Here is a 12,117-nt window from a genome sequence, read left to right on the forward strand (position 1 = left end):
GGTTGCAAACACGGAAACAAATGTAAGTCTAGAGCTGGGAAAGTAAGTTTTAAATTTTTTTAAGACCTAGGAATACTTGGTGAAAACACAGACCATGTTAGGAGACAAGACCGTCTGGCAGTTACACACACGTCAATAGCCAAGTCAGGCTTCTACAAAGAAAGTGTTGAAGAGTCAGAATTGGAGGGTGGCTCGCTCTTTGAAGCTTAGAGAACAAGCAGCACGCCTGTTCCACTGAAGAGATCACCAGCCAAACTCGATTCCCCCTCAATGAGCCCTTTCATAACAGCGTTTTTGAAAGGAAACGTTCATTTCCGTTTTTAGAAGTCTGCCTCAGTTACTGCTGAATAACTCAGAAGACTTATATACACAAGCTTACTGAGAAAACGATGCACACGTGCCACTCACCGAGCCACCACGAGCAGCTGGTGAAGATCATCAGCAGTGATGCTCTGAGGGTCATTCTTCCGCATTTCCACAAAGTCATCTTCAACTGCCTTTATCAAGAGAGTAAATGTAAATGATGTGCATTTTTGTAAGGAAGAGAAAATGAACATGGTTCCTTGACTGATATAATAAGGTGGATGTCAGCCTCTTAGACAAAGGAGGCAATATAGGTGAAAGTACCAAAGCATATACATAAATAATGCTGCTGATGAAAATAATGAAACTCAGATTCATTTAAGGTCAAGCAAACATATAAATCAGCAACTGGCATAGGAACGCTTTTCAACAAAGGGGGAGTGATGTTAGTGAAAATGGCAGAGAAGGGACTGCAGAAAACTGTCTCTACTGTTAACACTGATCAAAATCAGCTTCTTAAAAACTAGAAATAAAACCACACTTGCAGCAATCCAGAGAGCATTTATGCCAGAAAACCAGGTGATTACTGGTAAGAATGTGGAGCCTTGCAGCATTTTAACATGTCCTACTCCTATATTCCAACCCCTTCCCCTCCAGGCGGTAATTAATAGCTTCTTCAAAAACCAACAGCCTGGCAGCCACCGGAGAGAGAACAGGGCTAGGGCTCCTTCAAAGTGCCATTCCTGGAGAACTGTCATCTGACCACCTGTCTGGTGGCTCCCTGGAAGGACCCATTTGCAAGGTTGTCTTTATTTAAAGTGACTGGAAGCCTGTCTACTATGAACCACCTCTTTCCCCAGGGCATTTATCAAAAACAATCAGAAGAAATTATCAATCACCTTAGCTACCTGAGACACTGGGTAACAGTTGTGGCAAACAACAGACTAACCCAAACCCTTAAACAGAAAAGCTAACTGGGAAATCAGATGTCCACAGAGGGCTCTGAAAACCTCACGTATATAACTCCTAGGAACTCGGAAGGCTGCAGACATGCTCAGAGACCTTAAACTCCCACTTCTGGATAACTTGGAGGCTCTGTGTGAGCAGGAAATGAAGGCTAAGGCAGGCTTATAAATTGTATGGCTAAGTGTTGAAGGGTTGCCCCAACTTTTATTTTTATTTATGATTATTATTCACCCTTAGACTGAGAGACAAACTACTTCCTGGCATTTAAGGAAATTTCTTTCCAATCATTAACCACAAAACTAACAGAGCAGAGACTTCAGTGCCCACATGTGACAAAGATACAGACTTTATAGGATTAGTCAAAAAAGTTACTAAACAACCTACCAACAGTAACAAATAGCAATAACAATAAACCCTAGGGAGGTTTAATTTCCAGAGTCTAACTTCCCAAGCAGAGTTGTCATAATATATAATTTAAAATGTCTGGTTGTGGCTAGGTGTGGTGGCTCACGCCTGTAATCCCAACACACTGGGAGGCCAAGGTGGGAGGACTTTGAAGCCAGGAGTTGATCAGCCTGGGTAATAAAGCAATACCTCATCACTACAAAAAAAAGAAAACACAAAAACAAAAAACTTTAGTTGGGCATGGTGGCGCACACTTATGATCCCAGCTACTGAGGCAAGAGGATCACTTGAGCCCAGGAGTTTAAGGCTGCAGTGTAGCTGTGGTTGTGCTACTTACTATTCCAGCCTGGGTGACAGACTGAGACCCCATTGACCAAATAAAATGTCTGGTTTTCAACAAAAAGGTACAAAGAAACCAGAAGGTATGGCTCACACTTTGGGGATAAGGGAGTCAGTAGAAACTGTCCCAGAGGAAACTCAAACATCAGACAAAAAGACTCTAAGTTGGCTATTTTAAACATTCAAAGAACTAAAGGAAACCACATAAAAAGAACTTCAGGAAAATATGAGAATCACCAAATAGTATCAATAAAAAGAGAGAAATAATTTTTTAGAAGGAAATTAAAAATTCTGGAGTTGAAAAACATAGTAAAAATTCTCTAGAGGTACTCAGATTTGACTAGGCAGAAGAAAATCACTAAACTTGAAGATAAGTTCACTGAGATTAGTCTAAGAACAAAAAAAGAAGAATGAGGAAAAATGAACAGAGGCTTGAAGACCTGTGGGATACCATTAAATGCACCATCAGATACATAGTGGGGGTGTCAGAGGGAGAGGAGAAATGATGCAGAAAGAAACATGGCCAAAACCTTCCCAAATTTGTTGAAAACTTCCCCAAAATGTGAATTATTCTGCACCTCCAAGAAGCTCAACAAACTCCACGTAGGATAAACTCAGAGATCTACACACAGACACATCATAGTCAAAACTGTCAAAAGCCAGAGAATCTTGAAAGCAGTGACAGAAAAATGACTCAGTGTGTACAAAGGATCCTCATCAGAAACTAGCTGGCTTCTCAGTAGAAACAAGAGGCCAGAAAGTGGTGGGAGCACATACTCGAAATGATGAGACAGACTATAAACCAAGAATTCTACATCCAGCAAAACTAGCCTTAAGGAGAAATTAAGACATTCCCAGATAAACAAAAACTTAAAAGAGGGCTGGGCGTGGTCACTCACACCTCTAATCTCAGAATTTTGGGAGGCCAAGGACAGAGGATCACTTGAACCCAGGAGTCCGAGACTAGCCTGGGCAACACAAGGAGACCCCTATCTCCACACACCCCCCTCCCCACAAAGAATTAGCTGAACCCAGGAGTCCGAGACTAGCCTGGGCAACACAAGGAGACCCCTATCTCCACACACACATCAAAGAATTAGCTGGGCACACTGGCACATGCCTGTAGTCCCAACTACTCAGGAGGCTGAAGTGGGAGGATCACTTGAGCCTGGGGGGGTTGAGGCTGCAATGAGCCACGATCACAACACTGCACTCTAGCCTGGGTGACAGAGCGAGACCCTGTCTCAAAAAAACAAAAAAAAAAAAAAAAAAAAAAAAAAAAATTTTGCACAAGTAGACCTGCCATGCAAGAAACACTAAAGGCAGTTCTTCGAGGTGAAATGAAAAGATACTAGGCAGTAACATGAACCCACATGAGGAAATAAAGGTTGCTGGTAAAAGTGACTGCATAGGCAAATAGAAAAAAAAGTACAGAAGTCTTCTCTGTTTCTTTTTTCTCTAAAATTAGACAACTGCAAAAGCAGTAATTCTAAATGTGTTGATGTACATACAATGTATAGAGAGGTAACTGTATGACAGCAGCACAAGGGAGAGGAGGAGGACGGAATTATAAAGGGGCAAAGTCTTTGTATATTATAATTAAACTAGCATTAGCCACACAAATTTTTTTAAATTAAAAACAACTAAACAAACTGGCATTAATCCTTAATAGATGATTATACTAACATGTTAAGTTTATCCCCCTGGGGCAGCCACTAAGAAAGTAACTTCAAGGGATTAAAATGGGACACTGGAAAATATCTATTTCAAACAAAAAGACAATAATGGAGTAATAGAGTAATAAAAAAAGACATGACAGAAAACAAATAGCAAAATCACCTCATCAGTAATTATGGTAAATGTAAATTGGCTGCATACTGCAATTCAACACAGGGAAATCCTTTATTTTAACCTAGACATACCTTGGTTATTTCATCAGATATGCTATATTCCAAGAATCTCAAAAGGGTTAAATAAATGCGGAATTTGTTCAGCACGGAAGGCAGCACCGCTGAGAGAAGGCTGTTCATGTATTCTTCCATGTTTGGTGGAATTAGCTGGGGCTGTAAGTGAATCTGGCAGTCTGCCTGAAAAGAGAAGAAGTACACTGTATTTTCTGAGTTCCTAAATTAAATCTACATTTTTAAAGAAAGATGCATCATCCCTGTCAGCCCCTACAGGAATTAGAAAATACCATTTATTATTTAGGGGGAGGGAATAATTTTTTTTTTTGTATGTGTGCAAGACAGAGTTTTGCTCAGTCGCCCAGGCTGGAGTGCAGTGGTGTGATCACAGCTCACTGCAACCTGCCTCCCAGGCTCAAGCGATCCTCCCACCTCAGCCCCCTTAGTAGTGGCACCACAGGTGCATGCCACCACACCTGGCTAGTTTTTGAATTTTTTGTAGAGACAAGTTTTGTCACATTGTCCAGGCTGGCCTCAAAGTTCTGGGCTCACACAATCCACCTGCCTTGGCCTCCCAAAGTGTTAGGATTACAGGTGTGAGCCGCTGCACCCAGTGAGAATCTATTTTTAGTATTACTTTACATGCTTTATAACTACCTCAGAAATAATTATGAAAGTTAGCTTTTTCTTGGTTACTTCAATGGTATCAATAAGCACACAAAAATGTAGCCAACCTCTAAAAAGCAGCTAATTAAAAAGGTCTATCACACTTGCACACAGAGAACATATCCTTGAGCCATTTCATTCATCAAAGACTGTTTCTCATCAATCACAGGTGAATACTATTATACAGAGACTATAAACCATTTGACAACTGGGAGCATTTCCCATCCTCCTTAGAATTAAAAGCGCTCTTTACCAGCCGCTCTGAGGACATAACAGAGCATTTCACTGTAAAGCATGAAAATAACTACCAAGTAACCAAGGACATTTTCAAAGGAACTCTAAAATATTTTTCACATAAGATTAGCAGAAAACAATGGGTCAAAGGCAGCAAGAACAGAAGTCTGGAGGTTAAAATCAGGCAATCTTGCTATGCTTTGATGTGGGTGTTTCTGCTGCCAACAGCCTTGCTGGTCTCATGACTTGCTGATATCTGAGCTTGGCAGATGTAAGGTTTTTATCCATGGCAGTGCAAAATACTCAGTTCCCTTAATGATCAGCAGTCACAGTTTTTTTACAACAAATGTAACTTATTAATAAGCAGTACCAAGAAATAGCAAAAACGTAGGTATTTTTCCCATGTCAACCTCCCTCCATTTAAAAATGACTCATTGTACCGGGAGGAGTGACCTCCCCTCCGAAGTAATGAGAACGTTGATATTGCAGGGGAATTCCATCTGATGGTAGCTGAAGTCATAATCCACCTTCTGCCACGTTATGAGGTTGCTCAGGGCAGTTACATTATGAACACCTACGAAGGCAGGAAAACACTTTCAGTCATTTGACTTTAATCATCTCAACAAATCAGTTTTGCTGACACCAATGATGAGCCATGAAGTTTCTACCGCTTTTAATAAAGGGTATGAGGCGCTGTCCAATTTACTAAGCTAAACATCACTAAGTGTGTAGGCTTACAACACTCTTGGTCAAGGTAGAACTTTATGGGGCCAGGGGATCCCCCCACAAATCTAATACCTAGCATCTGGTATGCACCTAGACATAAAATAGTTCCCAAGCAAGCACAGTTATTTCTAAGTGGTGTATTTACAGGGCTAAAATAAGGAAACACTAAAACTACCTTCATACATAGATCAGCCTAGTGAATTTTACAGATTTTATATTCCCCTTTGCCTTAAACGTGCCCAGTCTACCTCATTTTTTCTTCTACCTTTACCTCTTGAGCTGATCACCAGCAGTATATTCTTAATTGTCTTCATTTGAGCACTAGTAAACAATCTGCTTCTTATGATTTTATAATATATTCTATAACTGAGGTTAGTGCAAACCATTTGATTATTAAAAACTTTACAATGGGAGGTTAAAAAATAATTAGCCAGGCATGGTGGCGGGCGCCTGTAGTCCCAGCTACTCGGGAGGCTAAGGCAGAATGGCGTGAACCTGGGAGTTGGAGCTTGCAGTGAGCCGAGATTATGCCACTGAACTCCAGCCTGGGCAACAGGGCAAGAGTCTGTCTCCAAAAAAAAAAAAAATCTGTTAGATCAGCTTCTTCCCATTTCAGTTTTTTAAAAAGCTATTTGGGGCAGGTGCAGTGGCTCACACCTATAATCCCAGCACTGTGGGAGGCCAAGGCAAGAGGATCACTTGAGCCCAGGAATTCAAGATCAGCTGGGCAACATAGTGAGACCCTGTGTCTACCGTTCCTTACACTCACTGAATGAAAAATTTTAGGTTATATACAACTACACAAAGAACCCAACATTGTAGGCCCATACAGATGGCTCCAACCATCTGCTGACGCAATAAAACTTTTCACCAAAGAACCCTTATGACCCTCAACATCTAATACTACCCTTTATATTACTGCTCCTTTATATTAATACTACCCTTTATATTATTGCTCCATTATAAATAATATATAAAATATACAATTATATATTTTTATATTAATTACATATTATTTATATTTTATATATTATTGCTCCATGTTATATATTATTCATATTATAAATTATATATAAATTATAAATATAAAACCTATAAATATGTATTATATATAAAATATATAATATATAAGATATATGATACATAATATAGTATCTGTTCTATTGTACTCCATTATATTAATACTACCCTTTATATTATTGCTCCATTATAAATAATATATAAAATATATAAGATATATATTAGATAGAAGATATATGATACATTTTATATATATAGTATCTGTTCTACTGTACTACTTTCAGAATACTATGGCAAAACAGAGTTGGTATATACAATTTAATTAGTTTATAACATGCTTTAATCAAATTCATATGCCAAGCCTTTATCTTATGTTATTTGTTAAATGTGAATTTGTCTTTGTCCATAGATACTCTTCTAAAAGTTTATTCCTAGATCTGGCTTTAGTGGAAAGGAAGTCAGAAATGGAAGGGAAACATCTGTGTACGTACCTGGGGTATCCAGCTGCCCCTGTTCCAGGAGAGTCTCATCGATTACAAGGGAAGTATTGCTGGGCAGCTGGAGGAGCCCACTGACCAAGCGATTGGCTGTGTAGTCTTTGTGGGGAATGAATTTCAAATGGTTCATGTTCTCTATAGTCATCTGTAGACGAAAAGACTGCAAAGAGAAATTTTTTAGTGAACAAGAATTTAAGTTTCCCTGTTTTAAGAAAATATGTACTTGGAATTAAGCACTGTGTTTCATATGGAAAAAGTGATCTTATAAATTTCTAAGGGAGCAGTGATATGGTTTCTCGAACTCTAGAAGCAAAAATAGTATCTAGATCTTACATTTGAATTTCATCCATTCTATGAGCTGCTTTATTTTCAAATGTCTTGTTCAATATTCTTGAAAATCAATTTTTTTTTGGCTAGGCATGGTGGCTCAAGCCTGTAATCCCAGCACTTTGGGAGGCTGAGATGGGCGGATCACGAGGTCAGGAGATCGAGACCATCCAGGCTAACATGGTGAAACCCCCCCGTCTTTACTAAAATACAAAAAAAATTAGCCGGGCAAGGTGGCGGGCACCTGTAGTCCCAGCTACTCGGGAGGTTGAGGCAGGAGAATGACGTAAACCAGGAGGCCTACAGTGAGCTGAGATCTGGCCTGCACTCCAGCCTGGGAAACAAAGTGAGACTCTGTCTCAAATAAATAAATAAATAAATAAATAAATAAATAAATAGAAAATAAATTTTTATTTAACCAATGAAACAAATGGTAGATAACTGACATACAAATATTAAATACCCCAAAGCCTAACCTCTTTCACCTAACACATGCTAGCTAGCAAAAAGAAAATGTTAATTTTATTTTTCAAGACAGGGAGAGAAAAGCTTAATTTTCCTCTATATTCTTTGAGTTAAAATTATATTCATTCATCATAGACACTTCTGAACAAACTTTTCAGAGAAAAATCAAGGAGCAGAGCACACTGAGCTGTGGGGGCACCTGCTGCAGCTCTCGGGAGGTGCCTCCAGGACGCGTGCACCTTCTCGCTCAGTGTAACGAGAAAGCGACCCATCTAAGCTCCTCCTCCAGCTCCTGAGCCACCATTCCCAACACCCTCTGTGCTCTGCCTTATATACACCAATCCATTCTTCCACCCCTCCAGCCTGCAACAATGTGGCAGGGATGGAGAAGAGGGTATGGTGGGGGAAGGCTGTCAAGGAAGAGGTAAGATATATTGCAAAAATTTAGAGGAGTTTTGTTACCTCAGTGATTCTAAGAAAACGGGGAGCTTAGGGGTGCTTAAATGACCTACCATATATTTATTTGTTTGTTGGTCTTCTACCTAAATTAAACTCTGTGAGGGCAAGGGATCTGACTGTTTCAATAATTCTCAAAATGTGGTCCCAAGAACTCCCAGGGAATTGCTTAAACCCTTTTACGGGGTCAATCAGGTTAAAATCATGCATGGATAAAAGATCCTTTCAATATATGAGACTAATGAATTTTACCATAGCAGACTATAGAAAGTTTACGAATAGGATTTCAGATTCCACACTTAACTATCTTTAAGAAAATGTCATGTGGACAGTTTTGGTCTAGTATCAAAGACCACCACCCAGTTATCTGCAAAGGCTATCGAAACCATCCTTCCTTTACCAACTACTTTTCCATCTGTGTGAGGTCAGCTTTCCTTCACATACTTCAGTCAAAACCTGAGATTACAGCCGGGCGCGGTGGCTCACGCCTGTAATCCCAGCACTTTGGGAGGCCGAGGCGGGCGGATCACAAGGTCAGGAGATCGAGACCACGGTGAAACCCCGTCTCTACTAAAAATACAAAAAATTAGCCGGGCGCGGTTGTGGGCGCCTGTAGTCCCAGCTACTCGGGAGGCTGAGGCAGGAGAATGGCGTGAACCCGGGAGGCGGAGCTTGCAGTGAGCCGAGATCGCGCCATTGCACTCCAGCCTGGGCGACAGAGCCAGACTCCGTCTCAAAAAAAAAAAAAAAAAAAAAAACCTGAGATTACAACAGACTGAAGGCCGAAGCAGATACAAGCATCCATTGTATCCTACTAATCCAGATTTGCAAGAATGTAAAACAATGTCACTTTCATCACTAATCATTTTTGGCTTGGGAAAAGTTGTTTTTATAAAAATATTTATATGTAATTTTTTATCTTTAATAGATGTATTTGCTTCATCATCTAGTTTGGTAAATTAATGATAAATATAATCATAACATGAAAAACAGCTCTTTGAGTACTAATACATTTTTCAGAGTATAAAGTGAGTCTAAGGAGACTAAGAACTGCTGGTGTATTCTGGTCCACTTCTGCTTCTTGAGGGCCTGGACAAATGCTAGCACTGAGACACTCAATACATTTGGTTCAATAAGGATCTAGTGCACCCTCTTCAATTTCCAAAGAAGTGATCAGTATTTTCAGTCACACAACTGATCAGAAGCAATTCCCGTTCCCAAGATCCTACCACCACACAAATACTGCATTCCAAATACCCTGGCAAATAAAGTGAGCTCAACTTTCCAAACAGGAATTAAAATTGAGGCAACGGAGATAAAGAACTTTATTACCTCAACTAAAAGAATTATGCTCCTATAATTTAGAGTTTATTTGGATTTAAGACTTTAGTGTACGAAAAGGATACCAAATTGGACAAATTGGTATCAACAGAGTATAATTTTAAGGGAGTTACTGCAATTGTGTTAATTGTTAGACTTACAGAAATTTGTGCTTAGGCAAAAAGAAAAAAAAAGTGAAACGTTTAGGGGAAAGTACATTTTAAATTACGTAACTTGGCAGGCTTTGTTTCCCTTTAAATAAGCTCTATTAAAAACTCTAAGTTAAATATTTGAGGTGAATGAAAGACAGTTAGATGGATTTGTTAAGTGTGCTTAGGTTTATAATACATATTTATATTCATCTTACTGCTGGAACAAGATGTTGAATAATTCGATACAAGTGTTCCGTGAAGGTACTATTCCGTGGGCAACCACTCAAATTAACTGTAAATTTTCCTAGTGGAAGGACATCTCTTCTTGTATATCTAGAAAAGAAAGAAATCAATCAATAAGATGCTGAAGTAATTTCCTGATTTCTATCGAAAAGCAAAGAGTAGAAAAATTAGCTTAATATTGTCATTAAAAATAAACCAGAATATTCTGACTAGTTATTTTATCAGAATAACAGCAATAAAAGTAATAGCCAATATTTGTATGTAAGTGCTGCTGGTCATGTGCCAAAGACTGTTCTGAGTGCGTAAATGCTTCCTCATTTAACCCCTAACCATTCAGAGGTAGGTACTGTTGTCTTTGCTTTATAGATGAGAAATCTGAGGCACAGAGATGATAATAAGCAACATACTCATCTAGCTGGAAGCTGCCAGAACTGGGATATGAATCCGGATAGTTTGGTTACAGAGTCCGTGCTCTCAACCATTATGTACTACTGTCAGAGACTGATCTGAGAAAAGAGAAGATTTACAGCACAAAGATGTTTCCTTCCTGCAACTCTGTAATAGAGAAAAGCTAGGAAAACCTAACATTTAGGGAAATGGTTACAGTATGGTACAACTGCATAGTGAAATACTTTGCAGCCACTACAAAGTTCATGAAGCATTATGATGGGAAAATGTTTAATATATATCAACTGCTGAAAACAAGACACGGATCTGTGCTTAGAGTGTAACTAAGATCTATGCAGGGATGTATACGTATGTAAACAAAAACCAATGAACGTGTACCAAAAGGATAACAGAGGTTCTAAGTGGTGAAATTACAAATGATGTGCATTTTCCTTTTTATGTTCTTGTAACCTGTCAAAGGTCTACACTAATTTTAAAATCAGAAAACAAATACAGTGGAGTCAAGGGATACGGTGCTAGTGTCAATGTCCACGTTAAATGTGCACGTGACGTCGTGCCTTGGGATGTATAAACAGAGTGTTCAGAATGCAAAAAGGATAAAACAGCTCATTTTACTCATCAGCCAGTTCCTTTATCTCAGGGGTCCCCCACACCCAGGCCGTGGACCAGGCGTTAGGAACCGCGCCACAACGCAGGAGGTGAGGGGTGGGCGAACAGGCATTGCTGCCTAAGTTCCGTCTCCTGTCAGATCAGCAGCGGCATCAGACTCTCACAGGAGTGCGAACCCTACTGTGAACTGCACATTTGTGTGTTCCTTATGAGAATCTAACTAATGCCTGATGATCTGAGGTGGAACAGTTTCATCCTGAAACCATCCCCACTCTGGTCCATGGAAAAATGGTCTTCCGTGACATGGGTCCTTGGTGCCAAAAAGGTTGGGGACTACTGCTTTATCTGATTTTGGCTCTAAAATTTAAGGGGACATAATCAAAATGCTAAATGTGAGCTGTAAGAAAAGGAATTTGTCTGTGATTTGGTTTAACAGTTGTTACACTGAACAGATAAAAACCATCTGATGAAGCCCAATAAGGAAAACACACAAATTACACCAGCAATATTCCCGCTCTTCCACTTCTACACACACCAAACTCCCCTAATTCCCACCAGGATACAGCACTTACACTGTGGAGATGAGATGTAATATAAGGTATTCAGCAGCCAAACTATCCCCTAGAAGGGCATGAGTGAGGAACCCAAGAAGTTCTGCTCTGACTGGAGACAATTCGGACATGAAACTTGAAACAACTGAAGGAGAAAAGGAGACCTGAGTCAGGACACACACACCAATTCCTCTCAAGTGTCTTAGGTGAAAAATAACTGTGGGCAAAGCGCAACAATTCAGTAGACAGTAAGTAAAGCTGAACATATCAGTAAGTGACGCTAATCTTACAAATAAGACAGTTTGCATCCTCCTTTTTTTTTTTTTCTTTTGAGACTGAGTTTTGTTCTTTTTTGCCCAGCCTGGAGTGCAATGGCGCCATCTCTGCTGACTGCAACCACTGCCTCTGGTTCAAGTGATTCTCCTGCCTCAGCCTTCTGAGTAGCTAGGATTATAGGCACACGCCACCACACCTGGCTAATTTTGTATTTTTAGTAGAGATGGGGTTTCACTATATTGGCCAGGCT

The 12,117-nt window shown here is 39.7% G+C and overlaps 2 protein-coding genes across 4 annotated transcripts in view; both read right to left on the reverse strand.

The window, feature by feature from the left end:
- Positions 1-12,117, reverse strand: part of RGS10 (regulator of G protein signaling 10) — a 738,227-nt gene that overhangs the window by 333,610 nt on the left and 392,500 nt on the right. The window lies entirely within an intron of this gene.
- Positions 1-12,117, reverse strand: part of MCMBP (minichromosome maintenance complex binding protein) — a 44,157-nt gene that overhangs the window by 1,773 nt on the left and 30,267 nt on the right. For both annotated transcript variants that reach the window (XM_050803966.1, XM_050803965.1), the window contains exons 10-15: positions 11,613-11,736; positions 9,996-10,113; positions 7,055-7,220; positions 5,258-5,391; positions 3,936-4,100; positions 409-497 (exon numbers count right to left, since the gene is read on the reverse strand). In XM_050803966.1, the coding sequence (XP_050659923.1) occupies positions 409-497; positions 3,936-4,100; positions 5,258-5,391; positions 7,055-7,220; positions 9,996-10,113; positions 11,613-11,736 (796 nt within the window). The remainder of the gene's footprint in view (positions 1-408; positions 498-3,935; positions 4,101-5,257; positions 5,392-7,054; positions 7,221-9,995; positions 10,114-11,612; positions 11,737-12,117) is intronic.

This window comes from Macaca thibetana, chromosome 9, assembly GCF_024542745.1.
Source record: "Macaca thibetana thibetana isolate TM-01 chromosome 9, ASM2454274v1, whole genome shotgun sequence".
Lineage (NCBI taxonomy): Eukaryota > Metazoa > Chordata > Mammalia > Primates > Cercopithecidae > Macaca > Macaca thibetana.